Source organism: Nannizzia gypsea, genomic scaffold (assembly GCF_000150975.2).
Source record: "Nannizzia gypsea CBS 118893 supercont1.5 genomic scaffold, whole genome shotgun sequence".
NCBI classification, from domain to species: Eukaryota; Fungi; Ascomycota; class Eurotiomycetes; order Onygenales; family Arthrodermataceae; genus Nannizzia; species Nannizzia gypsea.
Genome location: NW_003345197.1, coordinates 371,713 through 393,142, shown reverse-complemented (window position 1 = coordinate 393,142; position 21,430 = coordinate 371,713). Strand labels below are relative to the sequence as shown.

The 21,430-nt window shown below is 49.6% G+C and overlaps 5 protein-coding genes across 5 annotated transcripts; 3 read left to right on the top strand and 2 right to left on the bottom strand.

The window, feature by feature from the left end:
• MGYG_05993 (pre-mRNA-splicing factor cwc22) lies at nt 1-1,235 on the top strand (the record flags this gene model as incomplete). Its single annotated transcript, XM_003171399.1, has 1 exon — nt 1-1,235. The coding sequence occupies exon 1, from the start codon at nt 207-209 to the stop codon at nt 1,233-1,235; it is 1,029 nt and encodes a 342-aa protein (XP_003171447.1). The 5' UTR covers nt 1-206.
• Nucleotides 1,236-2,323: 1,088 nt separating this feature from the next.
• On the top strand, nt 2,324-2,841 carry MGYG_05992 (hypothetical protein; the record flags this gene model as incomplete). The annotated part of the gene is made up of 3 exons (XM_003171398.1): nt 2,324-2,449; nt 2,675-2,700; nt 2,823-2,841. 3 exons carry the CDS (start codon nt 2,324-2,326, stop codon nt 2,839-2,841), a joined length of 171 nt encoding a protein of 56 aa, XP_003171446.1.
• Nucleotides 2,842-4,231: 1,390 nt separating this feature from the next.
• MGYG_05991 (hypothetical protein) lies at nt 4,232-4,558 on the bottom strand (the record flags this gene model as incomplete). The annotated part of the gene is made up of 1 exon (XM_003171397.1): nt 4,232-4,558. One exon carries the CDS (start codon nt 4,556-4,558, stop codon nt 4,232-4,234), a length of 327 nt encoding a protein of 108 aa, XP_003171445.1.
• Nucleotides 4,559-8,928: 4,370 nt separating this feature from the next.
• Nucleotides 8,929-10,688, top strand: MGYG_05990 (hypothetical protein; the record flags this gene model as incomplete). Its single annotated transcript, XM_003171396.1, has 4 exons — nt 8,929-9,030; nt 9,129-9,285; nt 9,372-9,567; nt 9,653-10,688. 4 exons carry the CDS (start codon nt 8,929-8,931, stop codon nt 10,686-10,688), a joined length of 1,491 nt encoding a protein of 496 aa, XP_003171444.1.
• A 9,687-nt stretch (nt 10,689-20,375) lies between these two features.
• MGYG_05987 (60S ribosomal protein L30) lies at nt 20,376-21,175 on the bottom strand (the record flags this gene model as incomplete). The annotated part of the gene is made up of 4 exons (XM_003171395.1): nt 20,376-20,471; nt 20,809-20,858; nt 20,935-21,039; nt 21,106-21,175. 4 exons carry the CDS (start codon nt 21,173-21,175, stop codon nt 20,376-20,378), a joined length of 321 nt encoding a protein of 106 aa, XP_003171443.1.
• Nucleotides 21,176-21,430: the final 255 nt, after the last annotated feature.

Here is a 21,430-nt window from a genome sequence, read left to right as displayed (position 1 = left end):
AATCTGAGTTACCATCGATGATCATTAGAGTGCTGCTCTCAGGAAACGCACTATTTCCAAGTTCTACGGTTTGATCGGAGAACGAATCCGCCAAAATCAACCGATTATGGGCTGACCTCTTTGAAACTGCCTTCTCTACATACTACGAGACCATCCACAGGTATGAGACGAACAGGCTACGAAACATTGCTCGGTTTTTCGGCCATATGCTTAGCTCCGATGCCATCGGTTGGCATGTCTTGTCTATCGTCCACCTCAACGAAGAAGAGACCACGTCCAGTAGCCGTATCTTTATCAAGATTCTCTTTCAGGATCTTGCTGAGGTGCTTGGAATGGCCAAGCTCCAGGAGCGGTTGAGAGATCCGATTCTCCTCCCCAGCTATGAAGGGATATTCCCAACTGATAACCCTCGCAACACCCGTTTCTCCATCAACTACTTTACCAGTATTGGAATGGGTGTCCTCACTGAAGAGATGCGTGAGCACCTCAAAAATATACCCAAGCCAACCGTACCAGCCATACAAGCCCCTGAATCCGACTCCGAGTCCGTCAGCTCTTACTCCAGCTACAGCTCACGCAGTCGGTCATCTCGCTCCCGGTCACTCTCCCGTTCTCGATCCCCGTCCCGTGGCCGGCGTAGTGTGCGCGGGAGATCAGCATCATACTCCCTTTCTCGCTCTCGTACCCCCTCAAGCAGATCTAGAAGCCCGTCTCGGAGACGCCGCAGAAGCTCCTCGAGGTCAATATCACCAACCCCTCCTCCACAACGCCGAGCTAGACGTGCATCTTCGTACTCCCGCTCTCCATCTGCATCCGCATCACCGCCTCCCCGCACCCGAACCAGAAGGTCATACTCGCGCTCCCCTTCTCGCTCCGTTACTCCTCCCCGGTATCGCCGTGGCCGGGGAAACGAGTCACGTTCTATCTCACGATCTCCTTCACCTCATCCCCGTCGAACCACTAAGGCGAGGGGACGCAGCTTTTCACGTTCACCCACTCCTCCTAGACGTGGCACAGCTCGACGCCGTAGCTACTCTCCGTCACGGTCACCATCTCCTCGGCGTGGTCGAGCAGGTCAAAGGGCCCGGTCTGTCTCTATGTCCCGGTCAAGATCGAGGTCGAGGTCGGTATCGATGTCTCGATCTCCACCTCCGCGGGGCCATGACAGGTACAATAGCCGAGATGCAGTCCCCGAGTCTTCGTCTGCCCGGGCTCGTGCCTCGGATTACCTGTAGCCCAAAAGATACTGGCCCAACCAGGAGGCAGTTTGTTTCAAGGCATGACCATTGCATTCCCGTGTACTTTTACTATTTTATTTTCCTCTTTTATACCATGTCATTGCTCATTGTGGCTTCCTTATTACACGTCCATTGGCTAGCGAAATTGATTTGGCTGTTGCAGACATTTTTTACACCACAGAGCATGTAGAGTAATATCAACGAAACTAGGAAACAAATACCATAATGAGTTACAATACTATATCATAAGCTAAGGAATACCAGCCCGTAGCATCCATGGTTTGATATTTTCATTTGATACGCCGTCTCCATATAGGTAGTGATAATAACTGATCTTCGACTGGGTCATAAACGATGGTCATCCATCCCCCGAGCCGGCATCAACCAGCACAAGCATGCCTCATCCCAATGCCCTGGGGGATCATTTGACTAGGAAGAACTACATAACTCTACAATTGTGTTTCATAAATGTTCAGCTACCGGGTATCATAAACCAACCCCATACAGCAAACTCCACCACCAATTCAACCGGCTGGCAGGAGCCTCAACATAAATAAAAAGTATGCATGGTTACTCATTTATTCCTCCAAAGGAGGAAACATCCCAGTCTATTAAGAAACAAACTTACAGCTCGGGTCAACTTTTCAAACATATAGCAAATCAAGCTAGAATATGCGGGATGTTGTGCAGGACGAAAAAAAGAAGTGTATCAGATATTTAAACAACTCCTTTGGTATCTCACCGTTTTTTTTCATTTTTTGTTTTGAAGAAAACGAAGTTTCAGCCCTGCCTTGCCTCGCTGTTCTTTTCTTTCTCTCGGAGAGCTCCAGTATGTCTGATACTCGGACATCGCCGTGTAGGAAAGAAAGGCGATATGTATGATTGCTTGGGCCTGACCGGGTTGGGATGGGTGTAGAATCCTATTCCTTGCCTGAAGAAAAGGCGGGTATATGATAGGATGTGTTTATGCTGTAGTGGTGTGTAGGATGACCCGAAGGACAGGAGCCAGGCTTCATTGTGAACAGGGGGGCAACGGAGACAGGAGACAGAGCCACGTATGGAGGGAGGGGAGGTTATTTGCTGTCATGAATCGAAATATTATGGACCAGGAGCATTATTTTCCAGCCAAAGCCATGACGCCTGAGACTTATACAGGGCGACTAGCGACTACCAAGGGATCCCTTGGAACAAGGCAGCCCATAGAAGCCCATGTATCTGGGTCCCTGTACCCCCAGGACAGCCAAATAAGCAAATTCTGCAGTCCCAATTCCTAGGAGTCAGATCAGATGCAGTTATGGCCAAGGCGGAGTAAGGCAGGCCGAATTCAATCCCGAGAAAGGAAAACAAATATTACCCCATGGTTAAGCTTGTAATTATGGGAGTAAACCAACTGTGGGTGAGATAAGACTAATCACCTTTGTTATCACGCGCATCAGGAGAAAGAGGAGGAAACGGTAGGAGGGTAGGAGGGATACTGCACAAGAAGAATTATAATTACCGTATACACACCAAGAGCACAGCAGGACTGTGAGCACCCGCCTTCTTGTGACATCTGTTCATATGATTGATTCGGCTAATGTCTAGGAGGGGGAACCACCAGTGAGCGGTGATTTGGCAGACTCTCCTGAAGTTCGCTTCACTATTCGTCCAGCAAGCCTAACCATCCTGCCCCCTCCCGCCTATTTTTGCTTCTTCTTTTCTTTCATCCTCTTTCTTCCCCAGACAATTGAGGAGAGCAAGCTGTCTCCCCGCCCCGAAAGATGCGTTGTCGACCGCGGCTCGCACGTGGAACAGGTGGTATATACGTTGATCAAGTCCTACGTATAATTGATGCGAGTAATTGATGTAGTGCAGGGAAAAACGAAGCATCCTATGGTTCATCAGGAGTTTGGCCGCGCCTGTTTTGGGATCCAAGATAGGGATAACTCCGTCATCTGCAGCCAGCTATGCAATAAATAATACAGACTTTGTACATGGCTGCATGTCAGAGATATCTATAATGAAACGCCTCTTGGAAACATAGTGGCGAATGCCGTGGTATGCAGCAGCAACTATTTTTTCTCCATGGACGGTCTCAGAATTCGATTGAATATGCAGCCCCAAAGATCTGCGATCGGCAGCGGGAAACAAGCTGGCTATCAGCATATAGGGGGACGGTAACTAGACCTGGAGAATTGGCGTGAAACCCACGGCTCTCTGCAATGCTGTGTATATATACTCCGTATGTATTAAGGACGGAGCAAACCATGCCGCCAACAACCGGGCCATCCAGGATGGATGGAATGGATGGATGGATGCGTAATAGATATCAAGAGAGCGGCCAATAGAGTAAATTCCCCGGCCACGGAATAAGGCAAATAGCTTGAGCGGAAGTTTTGTACGGCGTATATCTCCAGTATCAAAATTTCCCGGTGTTGAGAGGGGATGGCTGGAGGAGCCATGGCGGTAAACATCTCCATGCGAGCGCAAATAATCCGTAATAGGAAGCTGATTGCAGCCAAAGAAGAAGAAAAGGGCTGTACTTCCATATGCATGTCGTGCAGCACACAGAACCTGCAACCGCTGCGGATGGAAGGGCACAGTCAGCCAACAGGCACTGCGCTGGGGGTATCGGCCTTCCTCTTTCTCTGCTCATGGCCCTTCGCCTCCTGTAAGTCGGCCACTGGGAAGCAAGAAATACCGTTGTGCTCCATGCCCGGCCTCGTAATCGCCTGTAACATCGATATAATTTTTTTCATTTTTTATTTCATCTTTTCGTATCTGGTTATTTGGGGGCGGGCTGCGGCCTTGTCCCCCCTGGCGGGCGCGTAGGTAGCTGTGCCTGTATTGATTGTATCTCAACCTCCAGCCAGAGGTGCAACCGAGTTGCCAGGAGGAATCCAGGGAGGAAAAGAAGGCCCTTGACTGGGCTAGTCGGCTGGTACAGAGCAGTGCTAGCTCGCTGTCGACTGTACCACTGGCCGGCGTCCGTTACATTGCTTGCATGCAGTTCCTTATTCCTGCGTGACAGGGCCGTCGAAAGGAACCACCGTCACCGTCACCACCATCACCATTGCCAGAGGAAAGAATCGCAGCACTAAGCACATCTGGTGGCCATGTAACGAGGGAGCCTCCCTATCACCCATGGATACATCGGCATTGACATCGACATCCCCATAGCCGCTGCCGGCCGGTACTTGATGCCAGATGACGGTGTACCTATGTTGACGTTGACGAAGAGTGTGACCAGCGAGCCATCGATCTACAGTGGCGGTTACTAGCCGTCGCTCTCCCTTTTCTTCTTCCTTCTCTCTTTCTCTCTTCCAGTCTTCATCAATCATCGTCAAGCAGCTACCAGACTATCGGACTTGGCTATCGCGGCGGCGGCACCAACTTCGGGCAGGGCCTGCGCTGGCTTGCCCATGGCCGCCCCGTCGGTTTAGCCCTTCAAAGCGAGAGATGCAGAGCACCGAGAGGGATATGAACCGAAGAGGGGGCCGCATGCAACAGTTGGCAAAAGACAGAGAGACCCTGACAAGGCCCCGTCTGCCCTGTCTATCCTGTCTATCAACTTGTCCTGGCCTGTCTGTGGCGTAGACCAAGAAAGAGAGAAGGCCCTTGCTCGCGCCCAAAATGCACGTCCAGCCATCCCATCAACAGCATCAGCTCCTGCACACAATCGTCAACGCTTGCTGCAGAGGCAAGGGTAGGCGGCTGATCACCCCGTCGCTGGGCAAGCCGGTCACAGATCCAGGCTAGAGAACACGACTGTGTACCTCTACCTCCCCCGAGGTGGCTTGCTGATGACGGTCGAGGTCCCTTTTTTCGCCTTGTGCTCTCCAGTTCTTCGACGAAATAACTAACGGCACGCCCTTTTCCTTTTCTTCCCCCATCTCTGCTCCGTCTTTCATCAGGGCTGGGGGAACCCCGGAGAAGGGTTATATGTCCGCCTGTCCAGTCGAAAGCCCATTTTCTCCTCTGGTTTCTTCCCACCGTCAGACGCTGTTGGCCACTCAGGGCTGCAAGAAATGGCCTCCCCTTGTCCTACGTGCCAACGGAAGCTTGAGGGAGGCAGAGAGCTTTTTTTCCTTTCTTCTCATTTCTTTTCCGGAGAGACCAAGCTCGGTCAATCTTTACTTAATTGCCTGCAGGCCAGGGTTCTAGAGGGGACATTGAGGATAAATGGTCCCTTCGAGCGTTTAATTTTCGACCAAAGAGAGGCCCAAATAAAATACACCTTTTTACATACATCTTACAGACACACACTCACACAGGAAACACACAGTTAAATCTGGGAACTGGTTAGGTACAGAGTACTTCCTAGAGGATTCAGAAGGGAGGGAATATGAAGACGAGGAGAGGATGAGAAAAAGAAATCAGCCAGCCTGGGGCAAACGAACTCGGTACAGGCATTCTGATGCCTCATATCAGCATTATCAGCAGTCCAGGCGAGGCGTGCTTGACCTGTCTCGTCCAGGGCCGAAGATGGTGCCCCTTATTCAAGCTCTCCACTTCTGCGGCAAGCACGTACTAGTTTCCCTCTAGCCATGGACAAGGGCCCTTCATCTACCCAAATCTTAAAATGGATACATCCTTACGGGACATACATATACTTATCTGTATCGATCGATCATGTCGATTGACTTAATCTTCCACCGGGACCATCTCAGCTAACTAACGGATTAACGGCTAATCGGCCTGGGGGGTGTGACGTTCTCGCCCAGAGAGCCGTAGCTACCAAAGAACATGTAGGTTCTTCCTTGCTGCATCCCCCAAATGCTACTTGTGCAATCTTGGGAGACAGCTCATCATTGCTCACGGGTGTCAGCAGAGAGAGAGAGTTAGCTCCTCGCCCCATTTACGGAAATTGAAACGGTTCGTTCTCTCCCACCGCTCTTGTCCGGGGTTGGCAGGGAGGCAAATCGTAGTGCATCAATGTATCAGCCCTGGAGCCCCTTCATCCGCCTGTCTTCGTCTTCCTTGACGGGAGAAAGGGGGCCGGCCGCAGGAAGGACTTGCATAGCCAACACCAACTGATGCACAGCTACTCAAGACGAAGCCGCCGACAGCACCACGCTGCTTCTCTCCGCACTGGGGCCCAGTTACCCAGTTGTCTCTGTCTGGACAGAGGCATAAACCGCATGTACAAAAAAGGTACGTACGGTACCGGGATGAGATAGTCAGGGAGACCTGAGCAGAACTAACTAGTTCGTGTAAGAAGAGACAGACCCTGGCATCTTCACGAAGGGAGCTAGTTTTTTTTTTTTTGTTATTCTTACCAGTAACTATATGTGTGTTTTCTCTTTGCCTATCTGCAGCGTTGGTCGCATTTGCGATCCATGCGCCGATGAACTGGATTATGATTATCCCTCTCCCGCCTGGCTTCCTGAGATTGGATGGTATACGGACAGTGAGTGAGCAAGCTCCTTTAGTTACCTTCTTCACCATCATGGAGCTAGATGGGAAAGAATACCAGCAAACACCAGGCGGGCGCAGCTCGAATCTCAAATGTTAGATTCTTCTGATCTGACCTCACACATCCCCAACTCGAACTATGCATGGACTCGTATTTCTTCACTTACAAAAAGCAGAGGCCACCATCGTGGTTGTTGCCGCCGACCACGGTCGTCCTCATCCCTACCTTGGACCCCTAGTCTCCTGCGGGAGGCTTGCAGAGATCAGATCTCAGCCTGCATCAACAACACCTTTGATTACCCGCGGAACAAGATGTATTGAGAGAACGAGAGAGCGAGAGACGATTAGCTAGAGAAAGAGAGATCAGGAAAAAAAGCAAAGACACGAAAAGGGGAAAAAGCAAGCATGTCCAAATGGGATGCAGGAAAGGTGAAGAAAGAAAAGAAAAGAAACGAAAAGGCCCGAAAAAAAGGGCGCCGCCGCCCGCCCATCTTGATGGTAGTGAGTTAGAGCCAAAAATATGTCTTCTCTGTAACTCTGCTTGCCGTAAAGAATCCGCTGGGCTCGTAACTAACCTATGGTAATAACAGTGCAGCACGGTAATCTTTCGATCAGGAAGAGAAAACAAAAGCAAAAAAAGAATAAACAGGTGGAAGTATTAGAAATAAAGGGAAAAGAAAAGACGAGCAACCAACTTTGTCCAATCTCCCGTTCTTCCCATCCAATAACTTTGATTCCAGCCCAGTTGGTGGGATACACAGGGTTGAATTAATAGTTTTATAGCAAGGCCCTATTTTGGTCCCTTTCGAACCTGACAGCGCCATCAAATCTAAGCATGCGACTAATCCTTACTCCTTTCACCCATACAGAGCAGAGAGTTAAGAGAGCCAGAGAGAGGGAGCGAGAGAGGGAAGAGGGAGGGAGGGAGGGCAATGCTATGTTATGTTATGTCATGGGGGTAATATTACATTCCTCGCTGTTGTTATACACAATGGAAGAAGACTTGCATGTACTCCGTACAGACTCCATACGTACATACATGAAGGCGTAACTGCTTCTTCTCTTTTTTTAACTATAGGCCTCTTCACTCATCTGTCCGTCCTTTTTCTATATTTGATTTTTTAATTTTTAATCCTTTTTTTCAATTATCATCGTCATCGTCCCCAGCTCTCGAACATCCCGGTCGTCTTTTTTTCTTTCTATCTTAATGCTTTGGACTACTTAATAGTTTTGTACAGCTCACGATCCCCCTTCTCTCTGGTTCCCCATATGGAGTCAACATCCCTATCTTGATAATACCCGTCTCTCTTCTTCTTCTGCTTCTGCTTCTACTACTTCTTCTTCACTTTCTCTTCAATTCTTTGACCTCGCAGACTAACTTAACTCTCGGCTTTGACCAAGAGCCAGCCAGAGTCTCTTTATCAACTCACGTTCACTTACACTTCCACCGCATAAGTTTATTATCCTGCACGGCATTCAATACATACGTTTTATATCCAGCCTTATTTCCTCTCCTCTTGCCTTTATATATCACTCGCTGGATCCGCCAGCGCAACAGGCCGTGCTTTGCTCGCCCCAACCTCTTCGTTCATCTAGGATCGACCGTCCTTTTATATTTATTCATACTATACCCATTTCTCTGGCTCTTCCTGGTGACCTAGTACGACCTTTGCACGTAGAAAAACAAAAAAACCAGGAAGATTTAAACCCAGCCTCCCTGGAATCCCGAGCCACTCGACCCCTCTAGCGGTTTTCCTCGCAGCTCTGTCTGTCTCTTGATTGTCCAGCTCTCGGTAGTCGGTTGCGTACGCTTGATCAACATCAACATCAACAACATACACATCAAGTCAGGCCAGTCCTTCCTTTTTTTCGTTTGTTTGTTTCTTTAGGTCAGAATCTTCCGAACCCTTTCTGTCGTTCTAGAAAGAAGCAGAGAACCCTCGTGATAAGAGGGTATATCCAGCAGGGGAGACAAGCTGCGATCCCCCGCATAGTTTCGATCTCTTTGTTCTGGCTCGCGCATCCATAGCGCCGGAAACGGCTACGGCTTGGTACGCTTGAGCTGTTCATCCTGGAAAAGAGGGATCTCGATCCACGGAACGAGTGACAGGCAGAAGATAGGGTAGAGCTTGGGGATATCGACGAGTCTTGCTAGTCCGAGTTGAAGTAATTAGACGCTGCAATCGTTGCGTCGGTTTTTGAAGCCTTTCGAGCCTATACGCCAGGTCACCCTCGACAGATCGAACCCCTTGTCTCTGAATTCTGAAGAAGCGGTACCATAAAGCCCTGACGAAAAATGAAATCCAACGGGGTGACATCTATTTCCCCCCGGCAGAAGGATGGGAAAGAGAGGAGCTCTCGATCGCTGGAGGACGAATATGTCGTCTTCCTCCAAGGAGTGAGTCTCCTCCCCGTTTTGAAAATATGAACTTCCTGGGCCAGTACACTTGCAGTTGTTTCTAAGCATGCGTCTAATAATGATATTGTGTGGGGCAGATTCCACCACAGTGCCGATGGCAGGAGTTGAAGGACTTTGTTCGACAGACTGCATTGCATATCCGCCAAGCGGTGGTATACGATGATTGTCACGGCCATCCGACAGGCCTAGGTCAGATCATAGTGAAAAACGAGGACGAGGCATGGCGCACATACAGTACGTTTGGAGGCGAAGCCTTCATTATCCCTATATGGATGAGGGAAGACGTTCTGCATTTGCTTGTGCTGACCTGGAGCTCGTAGATCGGCTATCGACGAATGGATGGAACGGACATAGTCTCACAGTGACTCTCTCACTGGCCAGCGAGCCGACGAAGCCGATAGCAGGGCCAACAAAGAGTCCATCTCTTAGCGCAATGCCCTTCGCCTCGGGATTCTCTGCTACTCCGGTCACTTCAGCTCCTATGGGGGCTAGTCCAACGTGCGTACCTAACCAGGAGTAAGTGAAACCACTTTGCTGAAACTATAGACAAGTGCAAAAGGAGGGACCAAGTTTAAGCTAACCTGGGCTACCCGTGAACCAGTATGCCGGCATCGCCCACATTTACCCAGCAATCGGACCACCAGCACCCACCGTTCATGGCACCCTTGCCGAGCGCTTGTCATCCATCATATGTGCAATTCCCAGAGTCGGTCGGGTACCATGTCCCTATGATCTTCCCCGGCGAAAACGGCTTCTTCGTACCCCATCCAGCATTCTATCCACCATCATTTGATTCGTACCAATTCGGGCAGCCACGATACATGGCAAATGGCTGCATCCAAGCTTACCCTGGCTTCTTCCCACACCGGCACAGTCTCTCCGGTCCCAGCGTTGGGGTCGCATCAGGCATGAACCACGAGTACGGCGCACCAATCTCACGAAACATCTTCATTCATAATCTAAGCCATGAAACAACTCCACAGCTCCTGAAGGAATATCTCCGGACCGCAGGGATCATTGACCGATGTGATGTATTCGACCGAAAGATCGGCGGCACTACGCGGACCTGTGCTATCGTGGCCTTCCGGAACAAGGAAGAAGCCAAGCGAGCCATCGCGCTGTTTGATAATTCCATATTCAGGGGGTCGCGGATAAGAGTTCGTTTCGATAGGGAGCGCGGCGGAAGTCTGGGAACGGCCCATGGCAATGGTAATGGGTATGGCCATGGATATAATAGCAACGCCAATCGGAACGGAATTGCAAAGCATGCGATGTCGACTGCCTTCATTGCCGAGCGTCCCGGGGTACATTCAGCGGCTCCGGCACTAGCAAGCAAGGAGGCAAATGGTAGGCCCCAGCCGACGATGACAACTACTCCTGAAACTCCGACGAAGGAGGCCCAGCAGTCTGCAGCAGAATCGCCATCACCCTCGCTGGTCGCAGTGACACCAACTTCAACGGTTGACGAAGCAGAGACAAAGAGTGAAAAGAGCAGCACCAGCAGCAGTTCCCGTAAGAATAGTGTTGAGCCATTGGTCGTCAATGGCTCCTGTGTCGGGGCCAATTCCCTGGTCACAGGCGTTGAGAAAGGTCAGTCCATGCCAACAGGACCTCATCCATTCTTCCACCCGCATTAGTAAACATATACTTGATATAAAGTTATATACCTCGATCTCCTTTTAATCTTACCCCAAACCCCAAATGGCGGGGAAACCGGGAGACATCCGATGATAACATACTGACTGGTTCATATAGATGAACTCTCCCAGCGCACGCTTGCACTGCACCTGTGATCGCCTATCTTCCATTCCTCTTCTATTCTTTTTTTCTTTTCCAAACAAAACGACAAACAAGATTCAGTGGAGAATGAAGGACCAACCCCATACTGATGTGATTCCTCTGGCCGAAGGCAAAATAAGAACCCGAGATTTTGAGCAGTCGGGTTCAAGTCCACATTTCCCGCAACAGTAGTGTAACCGGGTAAGAGGCCTTTCGAACGCGCCAGCGGAATATGCTTTATAGGGGTATAATATACGAAGAGATTCGATTCTCGTTTCACCATTTCGAACTGGTTTGTCCGATTTTCATGCTTACTTTCTTATTGTCTGTTATATTTTGCATCCTTTGTTGCTGTTCATGATTTTATTCCCCATGCCCCCGATACCATCCACTTGGCGAGTCTGTTCTTCATTCTGCTTATGCTGATCATTGACCCTTGCTGCTCATGAATCGTTTTTATTTCTACCTGCAGGTTTATCATCATTTCTTTGGAAGCATGGCGTTTGGTCTCTGTTTTTTTCAGTTTGTCAGATTTTTATTTTATTTGCCTTGTAGGAGTAACGGCTGCAATAATCAAATACATCGCTTTAACTTACACATTTCCGGGTAAAACGTCTGCTGAGACGTGAGCCTCACTTCAAGCCGTTGATGCGCGATGTCTATCCATCTCCGTTGAGAGTATCAAATGTTCCTTGCGTCAACGGTATGTGAGGAGTAGCAAGAATAGGAAAGCGTTGAAGGAGCGAGGAAAGGAGGAAGTCAGGATGAATAAGCACCCGAGCTTATCTCTTTTGTTGATTTTATCGATGTCACGTTGGCTGGACCACGCAAACTAGGAAGAACAGGCCAATCAGAAGACCCCAAGCACTGCGAGGCTCTTTGTATCAGACAAGAACGAAGACAACGCAAGAGATCATGGAGATGGTATGTCCTTGGTGTACAGACATCCAATATGGCACCAGCCTCCTGCTCAGCAGTGGGAATGCAGTGATCATGAAGTGCGAAAGCATACCCTTCACACCCGGAGCAGCGGCACTCCCTTATGCACGACAACATCACAGAGGCAGAGTAGCTTACGGCCCGGAGATGGTGGTGGAGAATCACAAGCATATGTTGTTTCGTATGCTTTATACTCTGGAGAGCTTCTCCTGATACCTCTGGAATCTTCAGTTGACATTTCTCTTCGATCATACATCCATCTTTTTCAGAACCTGAAAAAGAGTCATATCTGGCAATCGTGTTTGGATAATGCATGTGAGAAGGCAAAGGCCTTAGATAGATCTCTAATCATGCCACTTTGAATCATTGGTCTGACTTGGGATCGTCCCTACGTGGTATATACAGGGAGCATTACAAGCTGCTGGAGACCCACGCATTTTGTTCGGAATAGATACCAAGATAGATTTCCCACTTGATACTACCTGCCTAGTGCTGCTCGGTAGATCCTTGGATGCCAATCTTTCCGATACGGCGAGTGGCTCTAGAAGATCCGGTTATACTGGCTGGTATTCGTGAGGTGATATCAATATGTCTGGATCCAGATCCATAGTGCTGATCAATCTCAGTACCTTCTAGACAGGGCGGACTAGAAGATAGCTCCGGAAAGTAGTTGAGGGCGGGAGAAGCGCCAAACTAGCTCCCTGAACTGGCCCTACTCCCAGAGTAGGTAGTGAATCGAGATTTTGCGAAGGGTAATCGGAAGCATAACTGGGCTACAGAGACCGGTTACGGAGTTGCCGTTGATGCAAAATAGACAAAGAGAGTCCAAAGCTTGCTAGCTGATAGCCGATGAGCGGACAGAGTTGGGCAGAAACCGACAGCTACTAGCAAAGGGAGGCAAATATCGAGCAAGCTTGATTAACTGGCGATGATCAGTGTGGCTTGTTAACCTTCGTTGGGGCATTTTACCAGCCGCGAGAGAGAATAGGGAAACTGGTAGCAAGTCAGTTATACGGTTACATCCAGCAGTTTGGATGCAAAGGGTAAATGATTTCCATTATTAGATAATCTGGACATCAGGGTTTCCGACACATCTAGACAAGCAAAGCTAACCAGAGTTTGGTCAAGACCGCCAAAGCCAGAGCCAGACCAGTCCATCTATCGTAGACCGCTGCATTTTTAGAGAGGTCATGATAGAGCACCTACTAGCTACAGCTCGAGCCCAAGTGAAGCGCTGGTGCTTCATGTCCAAGCGTCACTGAAATGATCAGGATAGCCTCGACCGCTGTTACTACTACCATGGACGGCACAGGAAATGAGATATGAGACTCAAATCTTGAAGTTGGAAATTAATAAGTAGATTTGAATGTTAACTCAAATTTGGCGAGCTAGTACCGAGGTAGTTTAAGTAGTTATGGAAGACACGCCAAAGCGGCCAGTAGCCGCCCGTTAGTATAGATGAGAATGTAAGGGGATATTATTGATTGATAGGAAGATATCTAGATAATACACATGATTGAAAAAGGAGAGTATGCATGGTGGGGGATTGAAAAGGGTAGAGTAGGGCAGAAATAGGGGGAGGGGATCGGGAGGCGAAAGAACCGTTGCATCTGGCTCAAGAGCTCCACAAGAGAAGTATATGATTGATAGACGGTGGGTCGGGCGGCAACTGATCCCTTCTTAATTTTGTTTCTTAAGAGAAGCTAGAATCAAGGCCGTTTCAAGCCTGTTTTGGGGGGAGGCGGGAAGAAAGGAAAAAGGTGAATAAGGTAATGGTGTGGTGATAGTTGGTTGGCTGGTAGACTAGTTCGCTGCCTGGCTCGCTTTCCTCCGTCTTCCTCTGGTCGAGACCTTGAGAACGTGGCGTGGAGCCGCTTTCTCCGCGTATTGATTTGTGACCGTAGAAGTTTTTTCTGTGGTGGGAAGTCAAATGTTGCTAGACGACTGACTCGTTCGCGTTGTATAGACAGTAGCAGGTAAGACTCTGGTGGTCGATGCTATCTGCGTGTGGCAGAACGCCCGTTTATCTCCTGGTGTACCATTGTGGATAATTGGGTACGGTGGGTGTATAAAAATCTCATGCTGAGAAGCTCCGTCTGTAGTAGGGTGAGAATTGCAGTGATGTAGCCTGGTATCCTTTTCTGTGTAGGAAGAAGTAGGGCATAATAACTGTTATCGTGGTGTGGTCTACCGTCCCTGGTTCATTCATCGTATGAACCCGACCATGCCGGCACATCGGTTGCAGTAGTAACAGTTGACACCGAATTGGACTGATTTAGAACCAGGTGAAGTCAAAGAGAGCTGGCATCTTGAGCATCGGACTGCCTCGAAGGTAGCGTATGTAGAGCCAGGAGTGGGCATGCCCGGTGTTGAGGTGCTGGGCGCCTGGCGAGGGACCGCTGAAGAAGACATAGTGATAGTTGTGTTGTTGTAACTGTTTCTTGTATAGCCGGAGCACGCCGGAAGACTGTTGGCAAGTGTTGTTGTATGCAAGGAGTATGGTAGATTGAAGATGCTTGTGTTCGTATATACGGCCGGCGCAAGAATGATTCCAAGTCTTTAGTGTGGTGTTTGTAGAAAATATCTAGAGAGAGGGGAAAGAGTCCAGAGCGAAGGGAACAAAGATGGTTATATATCGAGAAGGCTTCTCCGAGCCGGAGGATGAAAAGCTGCGGAAAAAGCAATACCAGGGGACTCTGCAATCCCTCCACCGTGCGTCGTAGGGATGATTTTTTGTCCGTTTTTGCTTTTCCTTGATTCTCCTTGCTTTTTCTCTTCTCTCGCCCAGTGTAAGCAGCATCCAGGCGGCCAGGCTTCGGTTGGCCAGTTTTGAAAAAAAAAGGCAGGCAGCCCAAACAAGAGTCACGTATTTGCAAAAATAGAGCAGGGCGAGATGAGACGGCCGGCTGAGCCACACTCTTCTGCTGGCCAGGAAAAAGCAACAACCAGGAGCCCAAAAGCCAAAAATATGGCCTAGGCGAGGGCCAAACACCGCAGAATTAAAGGGTGATTTTCTGTTTCAACTTCAGATTTTGAGATGGAACGGACGGAAGGCGTGGCTTGTGGGAGCCTGAAGGGCCCCTCGTGGAAGCGTTCCAGCCTGGCAGGGCAGCAAGGAAGGAGAACCCACTATCAGGGCAGAAAGACACATATAAGGCCGCCGTTATGGATGTCCGTAGTACTCCGTCTAGGAAGAGAAGCGAAGGCTTCCTTGAAAGCGGACGGCAGAGAGAGAGATGACACTGAGTCATGATGCCTGGTCTGATGGACAAGATGGCTAGCTAGGCAGCTGTATTCTTTTTGTTTTTTTGCGTTGGCTTGCATCGTTTTGGCTGGTTATCTGGCCAGTCTCATGCCTAGATGTATGTATCATCTGCATGTCTATTGCCCTCGTATGCCACGGCTGAGTCGATCCGGGCCTGAACCTGAGCGACCTGGTCCGGAAACGGCAGCAGACCCAGAGTGTGCGTGGCTTTTTCATATGTAAGTACTCCGTACATGGTAAAAATGATAATGTATATGGCTCTAATAGTCCAGCCAGCATCGATCGGCTGCTTTCTTTTCTTCTTGCTCCTCGCGGAAGAAGCGATCGAAATGGAGGTGGGCCGCGGGTACGGCTCAAATCATGCCCAGTAGTTGTGCTAAAGGGGGAAGCGAACTGGTTTTGGCCTGCTTGCTTTTTGGCCCACTGACTCGGGGACTGCGATGTTATGCAGCAGCAGCAGCAGCAGCAAGCAGCGAGGCTGGTTGTGCTGCCAGCCATGTCAATGCATGCGTTGGCTTGTCAGCGCCCCGTTGGTACATGCTTGGTGCACACACATACGTACATCCATACATAGATAGATACGGGCTTGCCACTGTCGCGATGGGGTTGGCAGGGCGCCTGCAGTGTACACAGTCCTGCTGTATATTTGGCTAACTATTTGGCTGCCTGGCGTCTTCAGTTATTGATATCGCTTTTTGATATCTCCGTGTTATTATCCGTGTATCCCTCCGGCCTACGGTGGACTGCCTGCATGGAAGCTCCGGCTATGCACTCGGAACAGCCCAACAGAGCTACTTGCATATCTCTTTGCTCACCGGTTGAACGGGAGGCGACGACGACGCGATATCAAAAAAAGATGAGTGGATGAAACGAACTGGCAGGCCATCCATATCTCTCCACCAGTCCGGCGGACGGATCAGGCACCGGTTTGGTTAAAGGGGAACGCGGGAAGTGGGAAAGACGGCCGTCACTAGAGCATCAGCAGGACGTTCAAGCTGCGCTTAATCTTCAACGCTATCGACCTCTTATCGGAGAAAGACCGCAGACGGTGATGCTGATGTCGACATGTTCTGCTTCTGTTGATGCCGTCCATCACCGGCTGGCTGGTATCGTACTATCGAGCAGGGGATGCGCCCAGATGCAGCCCCGAGGAGATCGCGGCTACGATTAAATCCGGGATCATGACAATGCATAATGTGCTGCAGTATAGCTATGCATTATACCCAGTATACTTGCTATACCTCCATGTCCTGTCTTCTTGACTTACGGGCAATGCGCATCATAACTTACCAAATATACGCATGCACCTCGTGTTCCCCTGTGCTTGGGATGCAGAAACACTCACAGTTGTTATCGAAGGACCCCCAAAAATACCACTATGCATTACTTATATGCGCTATATGCATCGTACCAGCCACTGCAGAGTGACGTTATCCCCAGGCCGTCTCTTGCTCCCTGACTCGCCAGAGAGACGAGCGGGCAAGCAGATCGAACATGGCACTTGGATCATGTCCGATGGAGGCTCGCAAACAGTGCGATCCTGCCTTGACTATCGACACCTATCGACTTTTTCTTTTTTTGTCCTTTCCTTTTCGATATTTATGTTCACTTTCTTTCCTTTTTAGATCGTGCTTAGCGGCTCACGATGCTGCTAAAGGGACTATCTAAGCCATGTAGTTCGCTCGGACCGGGTGATGTCAGTTGCCTATCTAGGGTAAAGGATGCAGAACCCATTTGTGTATCACCCAGCCGCGATCCTTTTCAATTGCCGACCAGATAAGAAGAAAAACAAAGGATAGAAACAAACCAAAACAAAAAGGAAAAGCAGAGAGGACGGGATAAGAGTATGAAGTCATGCTTGTGGTTGAAATGATCGGCGGGCATGCTATCAACCTGATGGCTGAATATCTGAGCACAGCTACGGAGGATTATACAACAACACGATAGGTCTTTATGATGCAAGGGCAGCTTGAATGCATGGATGCATCATCATCCAAAGACGTATTTACATGCTTCCAGAGCAGGTCGACGACCATCGGACTTTGCAGATCAGACTCCTCAAGCAGAGAGACATCCGGATGGGTTGGTGGGCATATAGAGGGGCTCCAGGGCTCCATCGTCTCGTTTCGGTGTCGATGACTGCCAGAAGAAGACACGCATTTACGATCGGAAGGGACACCCAGCTTCCCCGGCCGTTCGCGGGGGCGGTTGTTGTGCCGACCTGGCCTGGGAGTACTCCGTACTGCATATGGGGTTTATCAAGATGCCACTCCCTCCTACAGACCTAACGAGGGTGGCCGCCAGGAATAGGTACAGACATACTCCGTAATACGAAAATATATGCCGTTAAAGTCAACATCGCTGGGGGTTGAACGTATCTATCCACCCGTCCAGAGGTTATATTTATTAATATCGACGCTGCCAACTCATCTCTTGCTCTCTCACTTCATGCAGCATGCATCCAGCATCCAGCATCCCCTCCTGCAGATGATGCATTATGGCAAGCAGCGGGAGAAACGTTTCGCCCTTGTTTTTAAGGTTGGATGCCAGATATCTGCACGTAAGTAACTCCCAGGGATGGATGATGGCATCAGACATGGGCACCAGCAAGGCGAAGATGCATGTCCACTGCTCCATCTGTCTTCTTGTTTCGTGCCATATTAAGTAAGGGAAATAAAAATAAAAAGGGAACCCCAAATGACGTACAGAGCCAGTACTACGTACAGGAGCTGAACAATGTCGAGCGAGCAGAGAAGGATTCGAGATAAGAATAACTAACTGGCTTCGGCCCCCGATTCCCCTTCCTCCATTCCCTCCTCCATTCCTCGTGGCATCTCACTCTCTCTGCCTCTGTTTGTGTGCGTATATACATGTACGACGTCGTCTCGTCGCTTGGCTTCATTCAGCCCTGGGGCGACTGATCATTAATCAACCCAATAAACCCACCTCTTTTCGTTCCTTTTTGCTATTGCTTCCTCTTCGTGACACATTGCACCAGCCATGGCCAGTGCATGTGCAAATTGCATCTTCAACCAGTCAGTGTTTGTTTTTTTTTTCCTTTCCTTCAGGCATCCCAACGCCTCAGGAACCAGCCAGCCATCGCCGCAGGAACAGGAACCAAAAAAGGGACGAGGCGACTATCGACTATCGATCCAACAAAAATGTGATCAATGATGCGAGGCAGGAAAGAAAAAGAAAAAGAGAAGAGCGGTCTTCTTTGCTTCTTCTCCGTCGTTTTTTGACAAGCTAAGCAAACAGGTGCATGAATACGGTCTGGATATCTGAGATGGCCCAGCGCCACTGTCTCCCACGTCGCTGGGTTGCTTGGCCACACTGTCCAGGACCTGTCCGCCCGCCAGCCAGCCAGGCCAGGCCCAAGGAGAAGGGATCAAGCAAAGCATCTAGCAGGTTTGCGCAAGTTCGTCCCTGGAGAGAAAATTTTTTATTAATAACTCCCACGCGCGGCGGGCAATAAGCGAGACGATGCAACCTTATGAGCCAACTTATATCAAGGTCGTCACCTTCACCTGCTCTTGGGCCGAAGCTAGCTTAGAAAAGCACCTGCTATCCCCGCTGGAACCGTCGGGAAGAAATAAACAGACTACCAGGAATGGGCATATTTTCCTCAAAAAAAGGGACCCAATTTTCTTGCTTTCAATGTGTGGCGGCAGACCCCTACTATTATTTTTTACGTGCTGCTCAACACGATTTCCAGCCCTTTTTCAACGGTTGGAAGCGTGGATATGAGCCAGATCATACCTCGTACATACCCCAGGCCTAGGACCCAAGGCTCCAAGGCCCGGCCCAGGCCAGGATAAGGCTGCTGGAGGATCTCCGCCATTCATTCTCCGTTGTCAAAACCAGGTTGGCCAACTTGGAGGTTTCTTAATTTTTTTCCCGCTAGTTGGGGATAACAATATAATTGAGACAAGCCAGAGAGAGCTTGAGGATCGAGGAATTTTGACAAATGAAAATTAAATATGCCCGCCCCGACGGTCCATTCGGACCATTTGTTGGCGAAGACAGCGCCGGCCAGCTCCGGGAGCGCCGAGCAGCCCAGCCTCAGGCCCTGACGGTGTCGACGGTGTTCGCGAAGGGGAGAGATCCATATGCCTGTTCCGTTTAGCCGTGGCTTTGCAGGGCGCATGGCACTAGCTAGGCCCGATGCCTGGATGGGCAAGCTGACGAGCAGTTTCAGCCTCGAACTTGCTTCTCCGAGGGAGAAGATTCGGGCGTCTGCGCGTTCCCGTGGTTAGCTGATTGATTGATTGATTGATTGATTGCTTGCTTGCGAGCGAACAGAAGGAAGACGCCTGGTAGTACAGAAAGGACGCAGAGGACGGAGTAAATCGGGGCGTCACCGCAGTACCCTGTACGGGAGCTATACTTACTAGGTATCTGGAATCTGCCTGCCTGCGGTACAACACATAACTGGTTATGGCATTACGCAGGCAGCCTCTTTTCTCTTCTCTCCTTCTTTTTTGCAGCTATGTATCTTGGTTGCCTGTGCCTTTGTTCGCTTTCTCGGCCTTTCGGGGATGTCAAGAAAAGCGAGACACGCAGGCAGAGAGAAGCAGATGACCAGAGAGTCGTTAGCGGCCTCGTCAGCTTCGTGTAGCTACAGATGACTCTTTTGGTCAGCGCCTGCATTAGCCCATCCATCATCCTCTTGCGCGTTTTATGAGCCTCCATGGGCAGAGTCGGGCAAGTCGTATGTCTTATCGTTCTACGGAGTACGGAGTACGGAGACAAGGTACTTTAGTTCTACAGCAAAGCGTCCATCCTACGAGCAGCGAAGGGGGTTGAGCGAGATGACATGATCGGCTGATCGCTTGTAGAAGCCGTTGATTGGTATCTAAATATAATCATTTATCATAACCTCATGAACCCCTTGCTTCAATTTAGCCGGACCAGAGAGCATGGCATGGGGGAGAGCTGCAACGTCGCCAACAAGCCCCCAATTCGAGACGCACGGTCAGCAAAGAGGGAAAGACGCCTGGCAGGTGGTCACAACGCTTGAGCTTGGATAACTTTTTTGTATCTTTTTTTGTTTTTGTCGGCTCGCTGTTGGGGGAAGGCTACTAATACACAGCAGGCAGGCTGCAAGCAAAAAGGAAGCAATGCACAAGCAGAGCAGAGCCTAGGGTAGCTAACGAAGCTCTCCTCCATCCCTCTTTGGACATTCAACTCAGCTCGGCCGCTTAAACGACGCACGCCAGCAGATATATTTTCTTCTTTCCTCCTTCGCTCCTCCCGCTCCCGGCCTAGCCAGGCGTGGGGTTTTAAGCGTTGATCATAGCGGCCATGGACCCCGAACACTTCCGCAAGCATCAATGCACATCTATGCCTCACGGGTCAAGATGTCGGAGTCACCGGCGTCGAGGATGGCCATGGTAGAGCAGCGGAAAAGTTTACCGCAGGCAGTTCCAAGTTCAATCTATACGGGCGAACGTAAACAGCGTTCCAAGCGGTTAGCCAAGCTCTCCAGCAATATCCCAGCACATGGTATAGGAAGCATAGCATGTGGGAGGGAAATCCCTTCTCAGAGCAACTACTACTCTCCAAAGTCACACTTGAGAATAGTCCACTACGTGTTTCTCGTGTAACTTCTTCGCAGAGCAAAATGGAGGAGATAGAGCTGTCTTTTTTGTTGCGCTTTTCCCCCACGCAGGAATTGGCTCTCAGCGAATACGCACGTGGAGTACTTCACTTCTTTTTCCAGGATTTTTTTCTTTTGGTTTTTAAAAGGGGAAATAGGAGGTTGAGCAACTTACGTTGTTTCCGTGGAAGTGGTGGACTGGGACCTTGGCGAGCATAGCATAGTCTGTATACACAAATCAATCAGTTTCGAACCCAGACAACTTTACGCGCAAACACACACAAGTCTGGTGACGACTTACACTCGAGCTCGGACTTGCGCAGAGGTGGGCAGTTTCCAGCAATGAGGATGAGCTTGGCCTTGCCGGAGCGGAGGGTCTTGAGAGTAGACTTAGATCCCATGGTGACTGTTGTGAATGATCTCGTTAGCTTTCTAGACATATTCTCCCACGTCTGGACACAGAACAACATACCCTTGCCGGACTTCATCACAAGCGCAAGGCGCGAGGAGAGGGTATCAGTGGTCTTCTTAGCCTTGGCCATTGCGATGGATGTCTGGTGTCTGTCCTTGCTGTCGAAGAAGAAGGTCGGGATGCTGGAATTGGTCGTTGATGCTTGCTGGTCGAAGTCGAGCAAGAAATAAAAATCGAAAACTTTTTGTGCAAGAGAAAAAACTAAGCGAAAGTGCGCTGCTTATTAAGTAATGTCATGTGATATCATGTGATAGATTATCTAATCTAAAGATAAACGGTGCGCGGGGTCGAAAGTTGAACCGCATTTTTTTTGGTTGTTGCGACA